Raw genomic sequence first — 25,799 nt, 5'->3', positions numbered from 1 at the left:
TGTTGCTTGAGCATGATGCCAGTAGTACTGCACTTTAACCCTCCCTGTTCTTACCTGTGTGTCGGTGTCTGCTTCTACAGGACCCCCGTGTCAGAAGCCACATGTCTCGCCAAGCCATGCAGGGGATGCCCGTCCGCAACACTGGGAGCCCAAAGTCTGCAGTGAAGACCCGCCAAGCTTTCTTCCTTCACACTACATATTTCACAAAATTTGCTCGTCAGGTCTGCAAAAATACCCTCCGGCTGCGGCAGGCAGCGAGACGGCCGTTTGTTCCTATTAATTATGCTGCCATTAGGGCAGAATGTAAGATGCTTTTGAATTCTTAACCTTATGTGTTGTGCTTCTGACCATTTTCTCTCTTTCCCGCTCTCTTTTTTGTTTTGTTTTTATTTGCAATAAACATAAGTTCTTGTGTACAGCCTTTTATTTGGTTTATTTTTTTTTACATTGTTTTTGTCTGCTGCCATTTGCATTATGCCAACCTGAAAAGAAAACATTGCCACCTCTGCAGTTTTTTGCATAGTGTTCAGCAAAAGATGATGGGAGGTGGTCCTGTCCAGTGGGGCTTTGTGATGGAATTGTCTACATAGGTCTTATTGAGGCACTTTTACCTGGAAGGTAGTGTCACAATGTAATCCCCCAGGGTGGTGGTACAGTGAAACTCCATAACTGAGACATGCAGTCCAGTCTTACATGAATTCATTAGGTTTGAATAAAATTTGCCAATTTACACTAATGAAAAATTGTATGTCATTATAAATTGTATTGTTTTCCCATGAACCTTTTACAATTATCATACAATATTTTGGAAATTCACAGTGCTTTATAATAAACACTAGATTTATTAGAAGATTTAGCAAATTACAAATGAATTTTAAAGTCTTGGGTGAATTTTCTGAAAATACACATTTAGTTTTTACAAACTGATGTCCGAATTTGTTGTTGAGCATTCTTTCTATTGTTCAATTTGGTTTCCATTTCATAATCATATATCATATATATTTCAACAGACATTTACATGACTTAATTACTCTCATTTGCAATGCGTTCATTCTTGCTTATGTTTCATTTTTTTGTTAGAACAAAGGTCATATGTACCAATGAATCATGGATTATTCTGTTATTAACATGTACCCATAAATGTGTTCATAAGTTATGTGTTAACTCTGATTCTAGTCATGCTCCTTTCGGTCATGTTCCTGGCTAGCATGTCAGAGCCATGCAACTTTCCCTAAAGGATGAGAAGAAAACTTGCCGTCTGGCTTAACATGGGAAATAGAAAAGATATTCAGTAGATGTTTTTTCTTTGTCCTTGAGATAAGAAAGTTCTTATTACAGGATGTTCCCATTTTGATTTAAAGAGGGTATCCATAAAAGGAATAATGATTGAAAAACATTTTGTTCCTAAAGATAATTTTCAGCAGGATAGTTAAAGGCTTTAAAAATGTACAGGTAAAAGCTTTATAAGAGGAAAAGTGCTTTGTAAAGGGAGTGGAAATTGATAGTAATCTCTGAGTCCCATGGAGGGGAAATTTAGCTACATTAGATTCATATGTATTTGAGAATTTAGGCTTATGTTGAGGTTTCATTGCTAGCATTTCAGAGTTGAGGGATTTATGCTATTTTCACTTTTTACAATCAATTTTAAGGAACTGGAATATTTATATTCATCTAAAGTGCTTAGTTGATTTAAAACACATACATAATTTCTTAAGTAAGAGGAAAAACATTTGAGAAAGAAAATGAATGAAATTCTTTCATTAAAGTTGACTGGGATCCATTATCATCTTTGTTCCTATGAATGGAAAAGAAACCATCACCAACTAAATTGGCTGCTTGAGGAAGCTTCTGTTTCCTGTGGCTTTTCTGTTCATTACTCAGTGAATTTGCAAATTGTGTTTATTTTGATTATTCTTAAATGAAGTAGATTTTTCTGCTGCCTCATTTTATCCCCTCCCCCTCCCAATTGAAAGGCCATAGTGCTTTTAAAAAGTCAAGATTAAATTACCTGTATTTTATGTCTACAAACATAGATGTATAGTAATAATAAGAGTATAGTCACTTGTGATGAGATTCAAGGAACATTTTATTTTGTATTTAGCTTCATTGGGTTACATATAGAATTAGATTCTCAGAATAATTGATTTTACCTTGAGATTTAAAATGATAAAGCTTCAGCAGGCATCTGCTCAGTAATTTTAGCATATAATTGATTCTTGCATCATCTCCCTTATGTGCCCCTTATTGCATCCTCTTCAGCAGGCCCCTTGATGTTGGCTTGTTAGTGAGAAGATCAGGTGTTAATAACCTGGTGTCTGTAAGCAACCATGCCTCTGGTCCAGTGAGAATGTATGTGTATTTTGGGGTGTAAGCTTTTCTTGGTTTCTCAAAGGCAATGGTGACCCTGTTACTCCCCTCACAAAGTTAATTACTGTGGTGCAATATGAATGTTCTTTCAGATCAGGTAAAAGGTTGTAATTCTAAAGGTATTGATAAATTAAGAGCTCTAATTAATGCATTTTAGAATACTTCATCATAATATTGGAAAAGGGAAATAGTTTTCCCTGAGAACTTGAGCATCTTCTGCCGGGGTCCAACCCCAGCAGGTCCAGGGATCCCCAAAGTTGTGGACGGAGTCGGCGAAGAAGGAATGACACGGAGACAGCGTTCAGTTGATCAGCAGCCTAGCCAGGATCTCTAGCCAGGATCTCCAGCGAAGTTCTGGTTCGGTTTTCTCACTAGATTCTCCAGCCAGGTTCTCCAGCCAGGTTCTGTAGCCATGTTCCCTCGCTAGGTTCTCCAGCCAGGTTCTGTCCAGGTTCTCCAGCCAGGTTCAGTCACCAGGTTCTAGTCAGGTTCTCTTGCCATGTTCTATCCAGGTTCTGTAGCCAGGTTCTCTCGCTAGGTTCTGTCTCTAGGTTCTGTGGCCAGTTTCTGTCCAGGATCTTTTGCCATGTTCTCTCCAGCAAAGTTCTTCTGTCTCTAGGTTCTGTGTAGGTTCTGTGCCTAGGTTCTGTCTCTCCTCAGTTCTGTGTTCTAAGTTCTGTCTTCTAAGTTCTGACTCTTGCTGTCTTGTTACATCTGTATTTATACCAGTTGATTCAATCCTATCAATCTCTATTACAAAGGTTAGGGCGTTTCTTACCTCCATTCCAGGGAGTAAAGATTAAGTAGCTTAAGCATGATTGTTCGTAGTTAAAGTGATTAATTACCCGCCTGGCACTTAGTTGAGGGGTTTTATTCCCTCCCTAACTTCAGGGGAAAATCCCTACCTGGGGAAACAACCTTTCTCAGAGACCTTGGTTAAAACACATAGTGCCAAGAAGGTGAGCAAACATATTAAGAACAGTATGCCATATATGCCAGGTCCCTTGAAACAGCAAGCATGGACCGGCTCCCGGCAATCTTCCTCTTATAAGCACTATAAAAGTTGGCCTCTTCTTTAGCACCATCAGAACCAGAATTTATGGGGTTACAGACTGCATATGACTGAAAAAAAGGGGAGCTAAACTCTAAATTAGATGGGGGAGACCATACTCTTAATTGCGAGTTCTTAAAGGGGAATCTTTGTTTGCATATGTGTAAAATATCCCAAGGAAAACGTAAGGAGTAGAGTGGGGAGGGGAATTGGAAAGCTGAGAGAAAGGTGATGGGAAGGAGACTTCACCACTCACTTCATTCTTCCAGACTTTCAATTTTGAACCATAGGAATATAGTTTCTGTTTTAAATAATTTAAAAGCAAATAAGTATATTGTATGACCAACATGTTTATATATGATATATGGAAAATGATTTTTTAAAACCAGTTTCTCCACATATCTATGCATTTTAATAATATACTTTTATGTGTGAATATATAAGTTCATGCCCCAAATTACTAAAATTAGTAGAATACCTGAGCCAGTTCTACCATATAGATAGTGCTTATTAAAAATGCATTGCTATCCCAGGCAATGTGGCTCAGTGGTTGAGCATTGACCCATGAACCAAGAGGTCCCTGGTTCAATTCCTGGTCAGGGCACATGCCCAGGTTGCAGGCTTGATCCCCAGTAGGGAGGGTGCAGGAAGCAGCTAGTCGATGTTTCTCTTTGATGTTCCTATCTTTCTATTCTTCTTCCTCCCTCTCTAACATCAAGAAAAACATTTTTAAAAAATGCATTGCTAAACCCCAAACCAAGCATTGCATAAAAGTACTGTTTCTTTGATGAGATTTGCAGACTGATGTCATGGTTGTAACAGCATCAAGTTTCAGACAGACTAGCCTGTCCCTTCTCCCCTTTGATGCCCCTCCCCTCAGTAAAAAAGCCACGATGTGATGATGGGGTCCCTCCCTTGATACTGCCATCAGACATTAAGTTATCAGATGACTTCGTCAAAGCTCAGTAAAATCACCTGACACCAGCTGAGCACAGGGTTACTACTTGAGATTCAGGATCCTCGGAGACTGAGAAAGAAGTAGGTGCATTAGCAGCATCCTGTAGTTGAATGAAGCTGGGTCTTAGAGAAGTGGATCCAAAGGATTTACCTGCCACCTTTGTAGCTTGCATGGGTCAGTAAGTGGTTTCTGAGTTGACAGCATACCAGACTTGAATGACAGCAGTATACCCACAATGAAGTTCAAGAGGCACCTGGAGCCATATTTTTTTTTTCCTGTTCAAAGTTGCTAATTCAACTTGGAATTATCCCAAGGGCCCATACTCATAAGAAATTTGTAACATATTTTCTGGTTTTTTTCTAGAGATGGCTCAGCAAAAGTTATTACTTGTATAAACTTTTGTGAAATGTTAAGCTCTAACATTAGGAGAGAAGAGTTGGGTTTATTTTGGTATTTTTGGTAATAAAATTTGTTTCTGAATGGATACTTCAAATCTTTCTAAAGATTCAAAAGTGGTTACAAATCTCATCCTACTCTACAGAGGTAACTGCTGTTACCAGTATTTAAAGTATCCAGAGGTATTCTGGATTACTTTTTAAAAAAAATTTAATTAGGTTAATTAGCCTAAGAATTCCCAGGCTATTTCCAACCATTTTCTATTAGAAGTAATGTTGCAACAAATATCCCTACATAGATATTTCAAACTGATGAACATGCATTTTGAATTTTGAATTTTGATAGTTGCTACCCAGTTGCCCTTAGAAAAGTGCAATTTACACTCCCACCCACGGTGTCTAGAGATGCCTGTTTCTCGGACCTCACCAGCGATGTTACCCATCTTTCAAACACTTGGCTAGTTGACGGGTGACATGTGAGCTTGCATTTCTCTTTTTGAGCGAGATGGAAATACTTGCATATATTTGTACATTCCTTTTCTGTCAACTGTTTTTGCCCCTCACCTATTTTCTGTTGGATAAAAGTCTCGATTTGTGGGAACGTTTTATATTTTAAGGAAATTAGCTCATGTGTGATATGTGATGTAAATATTTCCCCGTTTTGTCTTTGACTTTGTTTATGATGTATTTGCCAAATAGATTTTTTAAACGTAGTTGAATTTATCTTTTTTAAAAATGGCACCTATATTTTGTATCTTGGTTAGAAATGCCTCTACAGTTCCTAAAAGGAAGTTCTGTGGATGGTTTTATTTTGACAGCGATCTCGAAAGCCCATGTGAGATGTTTTTGTGAATTTTAATTCGATGTTTACTTTTTGCAGTTTTTCCATTTCATTTATCCCCCTAATCTTAACAAAGCAGTTTTTAAAAATGGCCATCATTTTTAAATGTTTTTCCAGGTTTACCTCAAGAAGCTGTAGAGCATCCTCTTGGAAGCCAGTGACAGGTGCCTTGTGTTCAGTCCAGTAATTTGAGTGAGACGTGGAGTTTGCCCTGTCTCTGGGCAGATTCTGATTCCTTCTGGGTTCTTTGGGCATTTGTCAGATCGCTTTCTCTATCTGTGCACTTTTACTGCACACTAATGAATGATCTCTGTTTAAATAGTTAAGAGAATAATTTGGGAGTGAGGACTGACCCACACTGGCCTGTTCTTATTCGAAGATGCTAATTCAACTTGGAATTAGATTTTACTTAAACAACTCAAGTGCGAACCTGATAATCCTATGTTTATGATTCCCTCAGGGTGGAATGTATTTTTCCCATTTATATATCACTGAATGGCTGCCATTTTTATGTTAAACAGCAACTCGTTGTCTTAGCACCTTCCCAATTTCTTTATAGTTGAGACTGGTAATTCGTGTGGGATTAGTGAAATATGGATCCTTCTTAAGAGCTTTGACCCCCCATTCAGGTGCTCTGTAAATTGTCACTTGGAACATCACATAATTACTCCAACTAATTTAATGAGGAATTAAAAACATTAAAGTGAAATATCTTTGGGTATTGTGTTGGTGACCCCTTTGATGGATTTGTTGATTCTTGTCAGGGTGATGGTTATAGGGGAGTCCATCGATTGCAGCCAGACTGGTAGTTTTCCTTTGGGCCTTATAGACTGGAATAGAGCAAAGTTAGTCTAATCGCTAGTAATAGTGATATAGCGATTGCCTTTGTCTAGTGCACTGAGAAAATAAACAAGGGGATTCATTCAAGCTTTATTAATAGAAAGGAGAAATTTTTCTCTTGTCCTCATCCCAAATAGAACTTCAGAAGAATTAATAATATTAGGAAGGAATTATTATTTAGTACTAGTTCACAGTGATTTGACAGGTGTTTGATCGTTGTAGGATTTGGGCTGCTTTTTAATGTTTATTTAGATTACTCTTCCAAAGCATGGTGATTATATTTCCACCTGTATCTTCGCTATTAAAGATGGGTGAAAAGCAAAGCTTAGTAAGTCTCTCCCCAAAGGAAATCAGCTGAATAGTAGGAAAAGAAATGGAATCTTCATAGTTGTCAGTGGTTTCATAATTAGCCAGTGTTTGGGATACATATTCAGATTCCTATTTGAGGATCTCTGTAGTATGTACTTTGTCTATTTTCATATTTTTAAAATGCTATTTTCCCACCTTTTACTGTTGGTTATTAGAAAAAGAGTTTCCTTAGTGAAAGAGAGGGCCAGAGCTTATGAAAAAGTTAATTTTTTACCTTTAAATTACTTGAGGTTCCAGATAGAATTGTATGTTTTAATAGTGCAGAGAATTCCTATGGATGTCAAAGGAAATGTCTTGTATGTATGCCTAGAAATGTGGCCTCAGCCTGTGAGAGAGCAAATTCTCTAAATTGAGTCAGAAAGCCTGTAGGACATTTTTGTCCAATATTTGAAGGTGGGGAAAAGGCATGGATATAGAATCATACCTGCCAGAGCCACTCTGTTAAGCTTTATGACAATATATGCAAATTTAAACAACTTCAATACACTTTTTTGTCCCTTCAAACTCTATTTTTACAACAATTCTGGTATGAGAGGCAGCCGGGTTCCACATCTATTCTTCTGTCCTAATGACAGCTCATTAAAATGCAGAGTGTTCATGGTGTATGCTTTATTTTTCTCTGTCTGAAATGTCTGCGGCAGGGAATGAGGAGTGTGCTGTGAGCTCTTATCCACTATTATCTGTCCTCACAGAACCTTACTGATTCTGATTAGCAGATAAAATACTCTGCATACAGGTGACCTTTTAAATCTCAGCACGAATGTCATCAGGGTGGGATACGAAGGATAGGAAACCAGTGATAAAACCAAATGACCCATTTTCGTCCTTGTGAGGCTGTCATCTCACGGAATTGAGTGTCACCAAGCTAGACCAAGTGCTCCTCAGTGGAAAACCACTCCATGTGAGTCAGGGGTGGCCATGGGGGTAGTTACCTTCATCAGCTGTCACTTCTGCCTTCTGTGCCAGATTAATCTTCCATCAGGATGGACTCGGCCTCGTACTTCATGGAAAATTTTCTGCTTTAATGTAGAAGAGCCATGGCTAGAAAGGAAGCATATTCCCACTGCCTTTCAGATGGGCACGCACAGAATCTCAAATGTTTTTGTGAAACCCGAAAGGAAATGACAGGAATCTGGGGGATGTTTGGCACTGTTTTGCACTTGCACCTGTTGTTTCTGTGGTGTATGTAGTGTAGGAAGAGAAAACGGTCTCATGGGTTGTCTCCATGTTTCTTTCTCTCCTCAGATGCAGACAGACATGCTGAACTCTCTGGAAGTCCCCAGAAAAGCAAAAGCACCAGGAAACCTTTGGCATGTATCATTGGGTATTTAGGTGGGTACTTTCTAAGGGAGGGGAAAACCTCAACAATTTCTGTATCTTATAAATATTTGGCTACCCTAAATTGACATACCTCAACTAAATTCAAGCCTTTTGAATAGCTGAAATTGGATTCCTTTGTATGTAGAGTCCATTTATCTTGTTTTAGAAACTTTTTTTATTGCCAAAATATACACAACAGACACAATTATGGATTTGTTTACTTTTTCCAAAAAAGTCATTGAATAAAAATGCAGTGTACACTTAAGTATATAAATACAGATTAAGCAACAAAATGAAAATAAGAACCATTAAATTATTAATGAATGAATCGATGCCGGGGTCCAACCCCAGCGGGTCCAGGGGTTCCCAAAGGCATAGACGGAGTCGGCAAAGACTATCCACCCTCTTCCTACGGTGGAGTCCTATCCGTCCCAAGTGCGGGGGGCTTACCTAAGGGGTCCCTGTTCGGGCGCCAGATGGTGGGGTCCAACCCCAGCAGGTCCAGGGGTCCCCAAAGGTGTGGACGGAGTCGGTGAAGACTATGTCTTAAGATTGTAGATTTATTTTTTAAAAAAATATTTTTATTGATTTCAGAGAGGAAGGGAGAGGGAGAGAGAAATAGAAACATCATTGAGAGAGACTCATTGCTCTGCCACCCCTTGCACTCCCCCTACTGGGGATCAAGCCTGCAACCTGGGCATGTGCCCTGACCAGGAATTGAACCTTGACCTCCTGGTTCACAGGTCGATGCTCAATCACTGAGCAACATTGGCTGGTCTTAATATTATGATTTCGACCCTTCTAGTACTTCAGTCCACCTCACTCCTTCCCTTAAACAGAGAGAAATGGATTGGTTTATTTACCTTTTTTTAAAAAAGATAAAACTGATTTTTAAGCTACCTTAAAAAAATTATAGTTTTGATATGCCAATTAAGGTTACTTTGAAAGAGGAGCATTTGTATTGCTTTCTGAAAGTTGCCAAAGATGATGGTTCCATTTACATATTGAAATATCACAATTAACAACAGTATAAAAAATTGCTGGGCAATGACCTTTTTTCTTTTTGGCAAAGGTTTAAGATAATTTGCAAAATAATGGTTCCTAATATACTTAGAAGCTGTAATGGCATATTTCTAATATTCTTGCCTTTTCATTTTCTCAGTAAAAGTGAAATATGTAGTCAGAGTTGCACTGAACCTTATTGCTCTGTCAGAATTTGTAGTTAGGAAGTGTCCAAACTTAGATAGCCAGTCGTTTAAATCAAAGTGTAGCCTTGAGCCTGGCATATTATCTGGTCCTCACTGAGCATGCTAGCAGTCAGAAGCTCACAACTCCCTCTTTGATGTTAGTCTGCCACCTTATTTCTTGTTTTATTCCTCGGGGGCTAAAGAGTTGCTTTGATAGCCCCTGAGCATATCACATGGTTATCATAGGCATAGCCTAGGTCAGTGATGGCGAACCTTTTGAGCTCAGTGTGTCAGCATTTTGAAAAACCCTAACTTAACTCTGGTGCCGTGTCACATATAGAAAATTTTTGATATTTGCAGCCATAGTAAAACAAAGACTTATATTTTTGATATTTATTTTATGTATTTAAATGCCATTTAACAAAGAAAAATCAACCAAAAAAATGAGTTCTCTTGTCACCTCTGACACGCATGTCAAAGGTTCGCCATCACTGGCCTAGGTCATGGTGGTTAAATCCTTGAGGTTTGCTTTCTGTCTTTCTTTGCAAGACCTAATCCTAGAAGCCCCTTCTCACTTGTAAGGCAAAGTTTCTGATCATAGAAAATAGAATATAGCATTGCACATTAGTTGGCCTTTCCACAGGTAATTGTGTATCCCTCCTGTGGGTAAACTGGTGTGGGTTTCTCCCAGATATGCTCAAAGCTGAGTTGTCCTACTAGCTGGATTATATCCCTACATAACATATATCTGAGTATTTACTATGTTCAAGACACTGTACTTAGTGGTTTGGGAACACCCAGATGAGTAAGACCTTGCCTTCAAAAATCTTGGTCTACTGGGGAAAGTATACAGGTTAAGACAGTTAAAGATTCTGTAAAGGAATTACAGGTAGTATGCATGGGGCACTTGGAGGAAGGAGTAGCTATTTCTGATGAGTGTTAAGGCGGCCTACATGAAGAAAACGATATTTGATCTCAGCCTTGAAAGATATATAGGATTTGAAAAGCAGGAAAGTAATATTTTTTCCGTTATTAGGCTAAGAGAACCAGGTAAACAAAGGCCTCAGTATCAGTAATAGACTGAGGTCCTTAAATTCCAATTCCTACAGTATTGCAATTGCTGTCCCTCTACTCTGTCCAAAAAGTAAATGAGTGGTTCTGGGCTGTGTGCCTGACAACAACATGCTTCACTTAAACACACATATACCACGTGCACATTATAGTTTTGTGATACATCCTCTTTTCTTCTGCTGCTTTTTGACTCGAGTATTTGGAGTTTGGTGTCAGATTTCATGTATATCAATATGTTCTGGGCTGGGAGTGATTGGCCCTGGTTCCCATACCCTGGGTGAAAAACCAGAGGAGGAACCCTGTTTTTCAGAAAACTCTATGCACCAGATATGGGTACTTGCTAAGTTCTGGTTTGATAGAACACGGAGGTGGTTTTTCTCTGAGGCTACCTCTCCAGATAGTTTTTGGATTGCTAATACCTTGAAGAGTCAGATGCCTTATTATTCCCTTAGTAGAGCTTGTATTTAAGTGACCTTCTATGGTGTTTTTTTTTTTCCTTTTCTTTCTTTTTCTTGCCTGTACTGACAACATGAAGCTAGAGCTTTAGTTAGCAGGAAAGAACCAGCTCACTTTTGATAAGGAAAGCAGTCATGGTAACAGCACTTGAAGCTGATTAATTATGCCAAGTCCTTGGGAAAACAGGCTGGCTCCTAAAGAACTGACTCTCAGCTCATTAAGAAATAAGATGTGTGCCTATTAACCAGGGAAGTTCCACACAGAGATTTTTTATACCATGTTCTGAGTTGAGAAACCTTTTTTTCCCTCTGTCAGAGATCCATCCTTCGAAGAAACCTAATGTAATTCGATCTACACCAACTCTACAAACTCCCACTACCAAGCGGATGCTGACCACCCCCAATCACACGACTCTGAGCATTTTGGGGAAAAGAAACTACAGTCATCACAATGGCCTGGGTGGTAAGTAAGCCCAGAAATGCAGGGGCTGTTCTGATATGCCAGGGCCCCTGGCCACTGCTAGGCATCATCTGCCAAGTCTAAGAATGTATAACTGCAAGTGTGAGGGGAGTAAGAGGGAAGGCGGCCACGTGCCCTGGTGAAGACATTTCCCAGGTGCTGTTTCTCTTCGGGAGGAACGTTTTTGCTCCCACTTCCTCTTAGGAGGCTTGTTCGGAGATGAAGTGTGTATTTAGCAGGTTGCCTCTGCCGGGTAATAATGTTCTTGCTGGGATGCACACTCACTGCTCATTTATATTTCCTTGAGCAGAAGGGATGATTTCGCCTTCTGTCTGAGACAGCAGTGCTCTCTGGGGTTCTTCAGCCTTCCGTGGGTTGTTCGGAATTTGACATTTGTCCCCTACTTCTTTCATCTTGTAATTGTTTTTAATTGCTCAAGAGTACTGTAAGTCATGAAAGGAACTGCCTGAGTGATGCCCTAAATACAGAAATAATCATTTGTTTCTAATGGAAAAACAGAACTATCACCTCTTATCCAAAGTACTTCTCCTGGGCCTGGCCATATGATTTCAGGTGGAATTGAATTATGTTCCCAGTGGAACTATAGAGCATCCAGGCAATATGTAGTGTTCATTTCAATAGTCCTGGAGTTTGAAACTGTCTTGATTGTTTAAATGTTGGCATTTATTTATGAATTAAACCCTTTCTAGGCTTTGCATGTCTTATGGAACACTAATTTCCTTCAGTGACAATACATTTTTTATAATGAGGCACTAGATCAAGGATGCAAAATTGACCTTCTAGTAATAATTTTCCGTGGTGTTCTTTTTTCCCCCAGCATGACTTTTGATGGTCATAATGATGTCAAAATGAATAAAAATTTGAGGGTGAGGAGTTTAGTTTGCATTTATAGGCTTATCAATTGTTATAGATATGGCTTTCAAGAATTCAGCTACACAGGAATCTTGCAGAAACAACTTCCTCGCTAATGAGAGCACTGGCCATCATTGCTACAATAGGCCTAATGTCTAGACACCGGAAGACCAGGGAATGATTATGTCAAAATGTGGAGATGGGATTTCTTTCCAGCGTTTCCTTGCCCACAGCCTGGGGCCCTTGCATTCAGGCATAAATGGAATCAGGAATCTTTCCTTTTCATCTCACCACTTCCCTGGCCTCTCTAGGCTTATAGTCTTACTGCAGAAAGCAAAAAGTAAGTTCTGGTTATTTGATATGTACATATCAATGAGTGTATATACATATATACATATTTTCTTTATGGAGAAAAGTATCTCTTGGTCATATACCCGTTGGTCATGGTCATTTGGGTCTCAGTCCTGCATTTGCTCCTTCCTTGAATCACAGGTAACTGTCTCCGTGGGAATTGTAGGAAAAACAAAACTACTTGTAGTGTTACCTCTCTATGGCTGTCGTCCCATTTCCTTCTGAGTGAATGCTGCTACAGGTCGTCGTTTCTCTCAACAGGAGGAATGGACAGGGCATATGAGGAAGCCCGGGTGTTATGTTGACTGAGACCTTCAGCCTTATGGAGGAAGGGACACTTGCTGCGTTTTCTGAGGACCTAGCTGTTGAGACACTTTTCTTTAAGACCTGTTGGTCTTTGCTCTCCTGTCCTGGTACAGAGAGGAAGGCTGAGGACGTGCTTTACCTGTGCTGTCTCCTTTGATTCACACAACAGAAGGCGCCAGGATGTCAGGGAGTTTTACTGTTTTGCATAACATTTAACTCTCTCTGCCTAGCACAGTGCCTGGAAAGTGGTAGGCACTCAATAAATGTTAATTGAATAAAGGAAAGCGATTGAGAAAACGAGACCTAGAGAGATGAGTTAAAGTTTTCACAATTACCAGGTACTACATAAATAGATTGGGATTTCCCTGCAGGTGTGACTGGTATCAGAGTCTGTTCTTTTGACCACTGTTATAAAATAAAGTTGTGGCTCCCAACTGCACTGTATTTGTCAGCAAAATAAAAACTACATAAGTTATTTTAGCAGCTAATACAAAAATCAATATGACAGATACGGAGGGACAAAAGAGGTAAATGGGGAACATGGTGTTGGTGGTGGTAGCATAGGAAGCAGCCACCATCCCCAAGGTTAGGAGAGTAGAAGGAAGAAGCTGGGGTTATCACAAGGTAGAAAGAAGCTCAAGAGGGCCATGAGGAGCTGGAACTCAGAGCCCTCTAGAGGACGCTGTTCTGTCGGCGCTGGCATCTGCCAGGTGTATGAGGCTGGTTCTGGGCATGTGAAGTAAAGCTAGGAACTGGAGCTGCTATTGGAGTGATGCAGACAGGAAGAGGTAAAAGTAAAAACCAGTCTCTTCTCCATCCTTAAGCCTTTCGTGCTCCCTCTAGCACCCCCTACTGGTGTGACAGGGAACCTGGTGGTTGAGGAGAAATGTGTTTGCAGAGTCCCAGCCCCAGCATCACTACTACCTAGCACAGTGCCTGGAACTTAGTAGGAGCTCAATAGATGTTAATTGAACAGAAGTGAGTTTAGATGGATGGATGTGGAGCTGAGAGACGAGTGTAGCAGAAATACACATTTTGGAAAATGTCCCCATTTTTATATTTCCGGTGGACCTTTTTCTTGGGATAATGGGTCTGTTTCTTATTTCTTTGGGATATGGAATGCTGACTAACCTGAATTTACAAGGTGACCTCAAAATACCAGAACAAATGTTAGGCTAATAGTGCGTTTTCATGGGATAGTTGATACTGTCATATACTGGAGTTGATAGATACAAACTCATGGGGAAGCCAGGCCCTGTGTGATCCAATAATAAAGTCAATTAGCATTGCCACTTAATGATCAGCAAGTCAGACAGATGATCACACCAAACAGGATTTTGATGGGAAGAACTAACTTGATGAAACGAAACCTGATCGTACTGAAATATCCATGTCTCTCCGCCTCAGGGCTTCCTGGCCCCTTCTCAGTGGCTTGCCTCCTTCACTCACCCACTGTCTTTAGGTGGAGGTTCTAGATGATGGGAAGAGTCTGGATTTCTGCTGGCAGAAAGGATTTACCTGACATTTTAAAAGAAAATGATGTTCAGCGTCTCATTGTCTTCCTGAAAGTCACTGTCTTCCACCTGCCCTGGCCCGGCCCTATAAAGGCCTTGGTGTACAGGTGACTGGGAGCCAGCACTCGGTGTGCCCTGCAAGCTTAACCACGGCACCGGGCGCACGCAGACTCGGTGCCTACCTCACAGACTTCAGCTCGGAGGGTGAAGACAAAATTTGCGCGCATAAGGAGCCCCTTGCTGGGGGTCAGTAATGATAAAAAGTGTGAAATTTCAACATATAGACCTACCTAGTACCTTGTCAGTCCCTACACTTTAGTACACCTCCACCTCCACGCCCCCCCCCTCCCCCAGCTGTGGTCCAGTGGTGTGCCACATGCAGTCACGGTGCTTTCCAAATCCTGTCCCTCCTTTTCAGACTTACAGATGCTTTGGTGACATTTTTATTGCCAGCAAACCAACCCACCTGCCTCCTTGGTTAGCTCCAAGTGGCTGTGAGTGGAGAAGGTCCTGAGAGCAGGATGGAGGAGACGTAACTGGAAAGCCTTTCTGTGTCCAGGAGCCCAAAGAAAGGGCAGCAGTGGGAAGGAGGCGGTGCCTGGACATCCGAGCGTTTGCAGTCAGATGGGATTCATTGCTGACATCTCTGATTATTTCCTGTGTGGCCTTGGATGAATCACTTGGTTTCTTTAAACCTGTTTTTTTCCTCTGTGAAGCACAGAATTTGTTTGCCTTAGGGAAGTGTTATAATGATTAAAAATTCTTCACTTACTTTTATATGACTTGATTTTGTAAACACTTCATGAGCTAAGTGTTATAACCTGCATTTTTTTTATTTGTTATTTTATTTTTTAAAAAGTATTTTTATTGATTTCAAAGAGGAAAGAAGAGGGAGAGAGAGGTAGAAACATCAATGATGAAAGAGAATCATTGATCGACTGCCTCCTGCACGCCCCACACTGGGGATCGAGCCCGCAAACTGGGTTTATGTCCTGGACCGGAATCAAACCCAGGACCCTTCAGACCACAGGCCCACGCTCTATCCACTGAGCCAAACCAGTTAAGTCTATTTGTTATTTTAAAATTTTTTATTTTTTAGTTACACTAGTGATTAGACTTTTAAGCCTAACTTGTGAAGTGATCACCCTTATAGGTCTAGTACCCATCTGGAACTGGCATTTTAATCATGAAAAAACTGAAAAAGGCTCAGAGAAATTAAGGGATTTGCCCAAAGTCACACGGCTAGCCAGTAGCAGAGATGAGATTGAGACTTCAAGGCCGGTGTTGTTTCCCCTGGGCCAATAAGGACCCAGATTGGTGTGTTGAGTGCAGCATGTACCTGAGAGGTGTTTAGTTTTCTGTGTGTAGGAGATGGGTGTGTTTGTGAATATAGAGAGGAAAGTAGAAGGTGTTTTTCTTTGTTCAGATTGTAAAGTATAAGCCATCATCTTATATAATAAAAGGCTAATGTGCAAATCAACCAAACAGTGGAACGGCCGGTTGCTATGACACGCACTGACCACTAGGGAGCAGACGCTCAATGCAGGAGCTGCACCCTGGTGGTCAGTGCGCTCCCACACGGGGAGCACCACTCAGCCAGAAGCCAGGCTCATGGCTGGCAAGTGCAGTGGCAGTGGCAGGAGCCTCTCCCGCCTCCACAGCGGTGCTAAGGATGTCCAACTGCTGGTTGGGCCCACTCTCCCCAGGGAGTGGGGAGCAGGCCTAAGCCGGCAGTCGCATACCCTGAGGGCTCCCGGACTGTGAGAGGGCACAGGCTGGGCTAAGGGGACCCCTCCAAGTGCACAAATTTTGAGCACTGGGCCTCTAGTTGTCTAATAAAAGCCTTCACCTTCTTTTCCTGCCTCTCTGAAACTCTTCTGCCCATATTATACCCCCTCCTTTTTTTGGAACTTAGGGCATAGAAGCTATATTAGTTTCAGAGAGAGGAAAGAAAAAAGGAAGAGAAAATTCATAGAATCACCTTTAGGTGAAATGTGTTTAAAGTATGTGCTATTCCCAGCACCAACTCTAATTTGTAGTAGATGCTCATTAAGTGTTAAGATTCCATCCCCTCCTTTAAAGGAGGACTGTTATTATTTTGGGAAATTTTAGGATATCAACCAAAGTTTTCGTAGTCATATGTGAGTTATATAAAAATAGTGTCAGTTCTTTCCTTAAAACTACATTGCTTCTGCTGAAACCGGTTTGGCTCAGTGGATAGAGCGTTGGCCTGCGGACTGAAGGGTCCCAGGTTCAATTCCGGTCAAGGGCATGTACCTGGGTTGCGGGCACATCCCCAGTAGGAGATGTGCAGGAGGCAGCTGATCGATGTTTCTCTCTCATCGATGTTTCTAACTCTCTATCTCTCTCCCTTCCTCTCTGTAAAAAATCAATAAAATATATTAAAAAAACAAACAAACAAAAACAAACTACATCGCTTCCTTACCTAAGAGTATGGGTCTCAAAAATGACTCATGCACTTGCTTGAAGGTAAATGATTGCACATCAGAGGAGGCCAGTATCTATAAAGAGAAAGTGCCCTTGATTAAGTTATCTAGAGGCTTATTGAAGACTGGAAATTAGGATTATAGAGAAGACTCACCTAGCTTCCTGCAGGCCCCTGTAATTAGAGACCCTACAGCAGAGGGGGTGGGGCATCATGATCCTGAGACAGTGGAATCTTTTTCAGAGTGAAGCCTGAGTCAGGAAAAACAACCAGAGAGGAGAGGGACAGATGAGCTGTGCAGGCATCTCTCATCCTCTCCTGACCGCTAAGAAGATGTCCTTGGTTGCCCCCTGCTGTCAGATGCTTGAGTTGTGGTCAATCAGCCGATCTTTCATTCTGCTGCGCAGGGACAAGAGGACTGCTACCATGTCTCCATCAGGGGGCACCGCTGAGAACAGGTTGTGCTGTATAGTGACCTAGACCAAGGGAGCATCAACTGGAGTTGTCCTTAAGCCTTTTCTGAGATGACAGCTTTGGTCCCAGGGGTACTACTCATTGTGTCAGGAAAACTAAAGCGACAGGCTCAGAAGAGAGGTAATTTCAGTGGGACAGAGTCAGGGCATCTGAGCCTAGGAAATTGATGAATTGTACAATAAGCTTCTTTTAATCTGCTCTCCTCTGGCTTATTTCCCTTGGGGTATGTGAGTCCACTGTAAATCTAATTTTTTTCTTATTTGTTTTCTACATTGAGTAATATTATTTCTCTCAATCTCCCATGTAGAGAGAATATCTAACATGGATGTCTCTAAGTACAATATTATGATCTGGGGTGTGAAGACTGTCCTTTTGATGACTTGTTTCTGAAATCAGTGACTCAACAGTTCCAACTGTTTGCATTCCAACCCTGGGAGATGGGTGGTGGTGAGGACCATGGTACCAGTGAGAGAGCTCAGGGACTGCATCTGCTGTCTTCACAAATCCCAGTAAAAATAGATGGCTAGGAACAGCTGATGGCTCTCCTAGGCATGCTTCAGCCTAGCCTGCCTTCTGTCAAAATTTTTATGCCATTTCCAAAGATTATAATATTTTTGAATTTTCCAAAACATTGTTTATGGAAGAACATTGAGTACCCTAGACTCGCCTCTGGTCTGCTTGTCTCAAGGTGTAATGTTATATAACCTGGTTAAGTACAGAAAAGTACCTTCAAGGTGCACTCCCCCTTCCCCAGTATTTTTTTAAATGGATCCTTATGGCTGCAGGGTTTACTGAATGTGAAGCAATTATAGCAGAGTACCTAATGTATCTAGGAGAAGTCAGGAAAGTTGACGCATTATCTGAGAGCAGTGGAAGGATGTTCCCTCATACTGTGTGAAGCTTTGGGATGGGGTTTGTAGAGGAAGACAGACTCACGTACGTTAGGCATGAGTAATCCACAACTGGGTGTTTTGGTATATTCTGGTAGGATGCCAAATTAGCCACCCCTGGGACCATGCCTGGGTTTACTAATAATCAAATACCTCTTTCCCGTCCCTGAGGGAAGTACTAGCGTGTGAGCTGTAAGAGGTGACCCTCCCAGTATTGTGGAGGTCTTAGAAGGGTGACAGAAGTCCATGGTAGTCACGCAAGGGTCCTCAGCTTGAGGGCCAGCTCTGCCTCCTCGAAAAGTATCTCTTTACCTGCAAGGGTCATTACAGGAAACCTTTTAAGCCAGTCTATCCCTATGTACTTCCATTCTCAGTGACACGTAGAAGGTGAACCTTTGAGAAAGAAAGTGAACCTTTGACTTGAAAGCCAGGTCCCAAGGTTTTTTAGATGCTTGGGAAACGAAAGGGAAGAAACAGCAGAAGGAGGGGATTTGGTCCCTGAAAAACACTCTTCTTTGGAATAGATTCAACTCATCCATCAAAAGAGCAGGCACAAATGTCTGAGCAAGCCACTGGGACATCAGTATTAGACGCCCCAGGGCAGTAAAGACCAATCCCCCAAACAAACTGATTTAGGCACCCCCTGAGCAGTCTCTTTGGGTCCCAGTGAAGGAGTGAGAAGTCTTCTGGAACTGCAGAGTCCCCAGGGCAATGGAAATGGAAAAATTCGTCGCACTCTAGTTGATTTGGGTCCCCCACTGGGTTCATTTTGAGCTTCTCAACCTTGCTCTTTCCCTGTTTCTTTTTCTCCCTTCCGGATGGTTGAGCATTCTTTAAGCTCAGAAACCATCTGAGTTATAATCTATGTATTCTTCTCACTCAACCAAATATTTTTTATTAGCAACTATTTACATATTAATGAATATGAAAAATAATTAATGTAAAATGAGCAGGCTTGAAGGCAGCTTTGTCAGATGGCGGTTCCTAAAGAGGATATCTGAGAAGACTATTTTCCTGACAGTCCTATGGCAGCTTCCCTGAGTGCCTGTAGGAGCCTCTCGGGGCGGTCAGTGCGCATGGCGAGAATAAGTCCTGGGAAGTAGGGCCGACCACCTGAAGGCACCTGAGAGCAGTCAGCAGAAAAATCGTTAAGACAGTAGATACTGGACCTCCTGCCCTGGTTCTCTGGTTTTCTTCTTGTTTCTCCAGTTTTCTTTCTCTGTGTCTTTTTACTCTACTTTCTGGAGACTTTCTAAATGTTATACTCCAACCCGACTTGTCTATTTAGTTTGTCAAATTTTGCTTCATGTATTTTGAAGTTCTGTTATTGAATATGTGTATGTATTTGGAATTTTTGTCTTTTTTACTATTTTATCATCATGAAATGATCTTTCTCTCTGTTAATACTACTTGTCTTGAAGTCTATTTTGTCTGATGTTAATATGGCCACACCAGTTTTCTTTTCCTCTTGTTTTTATTTATTTTATTAAAAATTTTTTAAAAATATATTTTTTATTTATTTCAGAGAGGAAGGGAGAGGGAGAGAGAGCTAGAAACATCAACGATGAAAGAGAATCATTGACCAGCTGCCTCCTTCATGCCCCCTACTGGGGATTGAGCCTGCAACCCAGGCATGTGCCCTTGACTAGAATCAAACCTGTGACCCTTCAGTCTGCAGGCCGACACTCTGTCCACTGAGCCAAACCAGCTAGTACCTCCTCTTGGTTTCGTTTTTTTAAATGATTTTTTTTTTTAGTTTTATTAAACTCAAAGTAGAATGATTCCTATAGTATCTCTAAAGGCAGCGCATGCTGTTCCAGCACAGATTTTTTAAAAACCCTAAAGAGCCATTTTCCATTATCATTTCTTTTAAAAATAGCTTTATTAAAGCATAATTGACCTTCAGTAAACTATACACATTTTTAAATATACAATTTGACAAGTTTGACATATATAGACACCATCACCACAATCAAGATAATAAACTTATCCATCACCCTCAGACATTTTCTTGCACCCTTTCTAACCTTTCTAGTTGCCCTTCCTCCCCATCTCCCCCACCCCTCCCAGTTGACCACGGATTTGCTTTTGGTTGCCACAGATTAGTTTACACTTTCTAGGATTTTATATAATGGAGTCATATGATATGTACCCTTTGTCAGTTTGAATAATTTTTAGAGATTTATCTTCAAGTTCACTCATTTCTTCCCTAGTATTAAATCTGCTTTTAATTCCATCCAACAAATGGTTTATTTCAGATTTTTATATTTTTCAGTTTTAGAATTTTCATTTAGTTCTTTTATATTTCTTCTAAGATACATCATCTTGTCACCCATTATATCCAGACTTTTCTGTAGGTTCTTTTTATTTTTATTTTTTACTTGTGGACATTTTAATGAACTTCCCTCCATGTAGCTTCAAGCTAACAGGACACAGGCCCTACCAGCACCCTTAATCTTCTCCTCAGCTCCTCTGCTGAAGAACTTGGCCTTCACAATGACAGGCTGCTTTGGGAGCTTTCCCTTCCCCAGAACTTTGTAGTAGCCTGATCCTACCACATCGGTGATAGGAGCAGCTCCAGTCTTGCTTTTGCAACATTTACCTGTGTCTGCTCACTGACCAGAGTCCACAGTTTATCAAGGTTGACAGTTGGGCAGAAGCTCTGGTTCCTCTTTAAGTGGTAAAGCCTCATACCGACTTTCCTAAAGTAACCTGGGTGATATTTGTCAAAGTTGATCCTGTGATGATGCAAGCCACCAGCATTACCGCACCCTACCCCTGCCCCAGGTGCTTCCTGTGCTTGCCGATGTGGCTGTGGCTGTGGCTCACGTGGCCCCGGAGTTTCCGGGTCTTCCTCAGTCTGGATGGCATGTCGGTGGCCGAGCTGCAAGAGCTATAGATTCTTTAACATAAATATATAGTAAATAGTTTAAGTCCATATCTGCTAATTCTAACATCTGAATTATCCATTAGTCATCTTCCAGTGACTTATTTTGGTTATGGGTTGCATTTTCCTGCTTCTCAGGTCTAATAATTTTTAATGAATGCTGGTCAGTGTGGATATAAAGTTGTAGAGACTCTGGCTTCTGTTATTTCCTCTGCAGAGTATTGAATTTTATTCTGGAAAGCAATTAAGTTGGCAGATCATCTCGACTATGTGGGGGCTTGGTTTAAAGCTGTATTAGATCTGGTTTATTTTAGTTTTTTTTTTTTTAATATATTTTATTGATTTTTTACAGAGAGGAAGGGAGAGAGATAGAGAGTTAGAAACATCGATGAGAGAGAAACATCGATCAGCTGCCTCCTGCACACCTCCCACTGGGGATGTGCCCGCAACCCAGGCACATGCCCTTGACCGGAATCGAACCTGGGACCCTTCAGTCCACAGGCCGACGCTCTATCCACTGAGCCAAACCGGTTTTGGCTAGTTTTTTTTCTTAGTCCCATGAGATTTCAATAGAAAAACCAAGTTGTTTGCCCATCCCTCTAACTTTGCAGAGCTTGAGTTCTAAACTCTGTCTTCTCAGCACTGGACAGCTGTGAGGTTGCTGCTTGGTCTCCTTTAGCCTTCCAGCAGATGTTTCCCACACTGCATGTGGCTCTCATTCTTGCTTCAAGGAAATGCAGTGAGGCCGGGGAACTTCTGAGCAGCCGGGAGTGAAGTGATAGCCTTCGGAGGGCAGGTGATAAACATTGGGCTTCTTCAGCCTGGAATGCAGAGAGGTGACATATCCCAACATAAAGCCATGGCCAGTGTGGTGAAGGCTGATCTGAACCTGGATGCCGGATCCCGAGATGCTGCGGGGAGAGGGTTGCTTTGGAAACGGGAGCAGATAGTTGAGAATAAAGAGATGAAAGCACAGTTTACCATGGCAGACCAGACACTTGGGAAACTATTACAGGTAGCTCTTCTGGCAGATGGCTTAATTCCATTGGGGTTTGGACAAATAAATGAATGACAGAGCTCACCCCCCTCCTAAAAAAAAGAAAAAGAAAAGAGAGAGAGAGAGAGAGAGAGAGAGAGAGAGGCTTCTGAAATGTAATGACACATATAGCCATTAATTCAGACACTGAAGAGGATAGTATGCTCTTACTGGGCTGGATATAGAATAGGCAGCTTGGTGTAGTAGGAAAAACTTGATCTGAATTAAGATCTGGGTTCAAATCTTGATTCCTCAACTTACTTGATGTGTGACCTTGAGAGGTTTCCTAACCTTTCTCACCTAGACAAGGTTCTGATGAAAGTTAAATAAGTCCGTTACATTTTCAGTAGGCTCCATAAAGCAAAGGTTAGCCCGAGTCCTAACTGAATTACCTGGGTTTTTATTGAACACGTATTTGCTGAGCCCTACCAAATACCAGGCTGTGCACATATATCTCCCCTGTTCTAGAAAGGCTCCTGAAGTGAAGGCGCAGCTCTGCTCCGGCCTGCAGACCTTCCTCAGGAGGGCGGGAGGCTGTGAAGGTGAGCGTCCCCGTGTCCTCTGCTGGCTGCAGGTGGCATGCATGATAGGCAAGGACAGCCGAGTGCCACCTTGGTCGGACCCCCTGATCCCCATCTCAGCAAACAAGCCCCACTTCCCTCCCCGCCACTTTCCTAATAACCAAGCCAAAGGTTTCACAACCCACTGATAATGCCAGATGGTGATGATGTGGTTTTCAGCCACTTCTGCTTTTCATTTACTCATTTCTCCTGAGAGTCTGTAGGTGCCCAGCTCTGGGACAGGAGAGTTGAAGGTCTTTGGGGGAAGTGGAGAGGGTGAGAATGAGGGGCCCTGTGGATGTTTGAGGTTTATTCCCCTCCTACAAAAAAACTGTGTTTCTAGCATCTGAGTGCCCACATCTTTATGATTAATTATGCTTACCTCAGATCCGGTGGTGCCTCCTCCCGCCCTTAGTGTGTTCCCCGTCCCTTAGCCTCTGGTCACAGAAGTTCCATGATGGCAGTCTGATCAGCAGATAAGCACTGGCCAGGGGAGGGATTGCACCTGCAGTGATGACTAAATCTGCCCATCCAAAACCCAGCTTTTAACACTTCAGTGTTATTCACATATTTTCTTGGCCTCAATTAAAGTTTCCTTTGGTCCAGCCTTAAACTGCATTGTGAGCTTTCATTTGACTTCATGCCCAGCCTCCTTCCCTCGAAGGTTGCCATGTTGGTGGGAGGGCTGATTCCATCCTTCCTCACTTTGCGTCTGCCGTCGGAACTCATTTAACTCTGACCCTTTTTCTTTCCTTTTCCAGAACTCACATGCTGCGTGTCAGACTGAGCTACCCCTGTTTCATCCTATAATCCAAGACTTGCTCCACTGCCCTGCTGCTGTTCATGGCCGTGCCTGGGAAGGAGGCAGCCCCATCCCCAGTACATTTCAGTGGGAGACCTCCATGCACACCCCATGGAGACTCGATGAGGGGGGAGGGGGAAGAAACTGTAGGAGTGCACGCCCCAAAAGCTGAGTCTCCCTGTGTGAATCAGTGTCACCTCGCTTTCCTCAGAGACCTCGCTGTCCCCGAGAGACCTGCCTGAGAATTAAGGGCAAGAGGGAGCCACTCCGCTTCCTCCCTTCTCCGCACCCTGCATCCCTGCACAGCAGCTCTTGGGGCAGGAGGGCGGCTGAGAGCTCCGAGCCACTGCTGCCCTGCATGCGCCAGCTCAGCTCTGTTGTAAGCTGTATGACCGTGTACAGGAGGGACATGGCATCTTTCTGAATGGATTTTTCTTAACAGATGTGCCAGTGTTTATGCAATTCACAACATTTCCCTTGTCCCCGCTGTTACTGTCACTGGCTTTTTCTCAATCGGCTTCATAGTAATTTTTTTTTTAATGGGGAAATTTTCCTCTTTACCTCCTGCATCCTATATTTGATCCCTTCCCTACCCCTCCAAGGTACAGACTTACCCGAGGTCCTGACAAATGATAAGAAAAGTGTCTTTGGGAAGCCCGTGACTCTTCATATTGTCTGTATTTTGTCACTGAAGAAAAGTTGGTGTTCTACTTGGTTCTGCTTGGTCCCTGACAGCTCCCGCTGGAGCAAGTGTTTACACTGAGCCAAGCATGTATATCACTGTGACAAGCCACTTGCGTGCTATCCCATTCGCATACAGCCAGACCAGCCGACGGGGCATTGCAGCCAGGTTGCTCTTTCAACAAGTTACAGATCACCCAGCTCTATTTTAAGCAGATGGAATTATTTGATCACGGAAGGTGAAGTGAGAGAGCTGGGTTCGCAGGTGGGTCTGTGAATAGGACACCATGAGTCCCCACCCTTCTGGCCCAAACACTTCTGTGAGCACCTGTGTCTGGCCCCAGGAGACCTGCCTGCAGCCTGGTTTCCACTGGCTTGGGCTCCTGTCTGCTGTCAGCACCAGCCCTCGGTGGCACCACAGACTGTGCTCCGCGCTCTGTGCATACAGCTGCAGGGCCAGGAACTTGGTGCCCCCCCTGGCTCCCTGAGCAGATGTGAAGTCTGGCTACTCCCCTGCCCTCTGTTTGCAGGGACAGCCTGCAGAGCACCTGGTCACAGCACCAGGAGAAAACTGGAGTCTGGCCTCCCAGCTGTCCATGGGGTCTGCAGCTGGGAGGCAGCTGGGCGGCTGATGGTAGGTGCCCCAAACAGCCAGGCGGTTGCAGGACAGAGTGGCTGCCATTGAGTTGATCCCACCCCCTCAGTCCCCCGGCAGAGTGAAGTATCACTAAAATGACCATGACATTCTCGATGTCCAGATCCTCAGAGCTGGGTGCCGCCTGCAGAGAGGATGTGATGATGCATGCTGCTGACGGCGAGGCTTGGAGTTGAGCTGCCTTTTCCTTTTCTGGTTTTGCAGTCATGGTGGCTTCTCTCCTAGGAGGAGTTGGCTCTCATCTTAGGCTCTTGCAGGGGTGACCCGGGGACATTCTCACCACTGCCAACTCTTGGACTATTCTGGGTCTTGGCCTCGGGCTCCGCGGGTGGGCCCATGTCAGAGGAGCTCAGTGAGCGGGAGGAGGTGGCAGGTCTTGTCCTTAGGGTTTCCCAAGAGAAGCCCCTTCAGAAAGACCTGGGGAGGGGTGGGGGGGCGGCAGGGACAGGCTCCACAGCACACACGTGGTGTATTCTTGAGAGACACGGGAAAGCTGTCTCTCCATGCCCTGTCTGTGAGAGAAGCAGTGAGCTGCCCGTGACGCTGCTCCAGCTTCATTCTCTCTGCCTGGTTACCAGGGCCAGGAGAGGTGGAGACGGGGCCAGGCCAGGTCTGAGGGAGGAACGGGGAGGCCCACCCCGTTCCGGGGCACATGTGGCTCTGGCACAGGTGCAGCTCCGTGTGAGCCACGTGTACCAAGAAAGCTCTTCCTCCGCCTTGTAGTCAGAGCTGGCTCTGCAGCCCCATCCTCCTACGACGAGGATGTTGAGTAAGATCTCATGCTCTCACTTCACCTCTGGAAAGGCCCGGAGCATTCGAGTGAACACTCCAGGGAAGCGGAAGGACGCCAAGGAGCCTCCGACGTTGGCCTTTGCCGGTCTGAGCACTTGGTGCTGACAGGGTTTCCCTGCCACCCCCTTCCTGGGGCCACCGCGTCACCATTGTATGTGTCAGTGGTGTGCAGTGTTGTGCAATGAGCTTGTGGGTGGACGTAAGTCTGTCTGCATGGC

At 43.0% G+C, this 25,799-nt stretch overlaps 1 protein-coding gene and 1 pseudogene across 9 annotated transcripts in view; one reads left to right on the top strand and one right to left on the bottom strand.

The window, feature by feature from the left end:
* The window catches only part of MTA3 (metastasis associated 1 family member 3), a 173,161-nt gene extending 148,998 nt beyond the window's left edge, over window positions 1–24,163 (top strand). For 6 of the 9 annotated variants that reach the window (XM_036334736.1, XM_036334737.1, XM_036334735.1 and 3 more), the window contains 4 exons: window positions 81–303; window positions 8,067–8,153; window positions 11,171–11,317; window positions 23,413–24,163. In XM_036334736.1, the coding sequence (XP_036190629.1) occupies window positions 81–303; window positions 8,067–8,153; window positions 11,171–11,317; window positions 23,413–23,438 (483 nt within the window). In that variant the 3' untranslated portion in view covers window positions 23,439–24,163. Of the gene's footprint in view, window positions 1–80; window positions 422–8,066; window positions 8,154–11,170; window positions 11,318–22,559; window positions 22,634–23,412 lie in introns of those variants that run through there. The other 3 variants (XM_036334739.1, XM_036334738.1, XR_004971857.1) reach the window with 2 other exon arrangements.
* On the bottom strand, window positions 20,496–21,039 carry LOC118669061 (annotated as a pseudogene).
* Window positions 24,164–25,799: the final 1,636 nt, after the last annotated feature.

The sequence above is a fragment of the Myotis myotis genome, unplaced genomic scaffold (assembly GCF_014108235.1).
Source record: "Myotis myotis isolate mMyoMyo1 unplaced genomic scaffold, mMyoMyo1.p scaffold_m19_p_14, whole genome shotgun sequence".
Classification (NCBI taxonomy): Eukaryota; Metazoa; Chordata; class Mammalia; order Chiroptera; family Vespertilionidae; genus Myotis; species Myotis myotis.
Note: the sequence above shows the minus strand (reverse complement) of the source record. Positions and strands in the feature narration are given on the sequence as shown.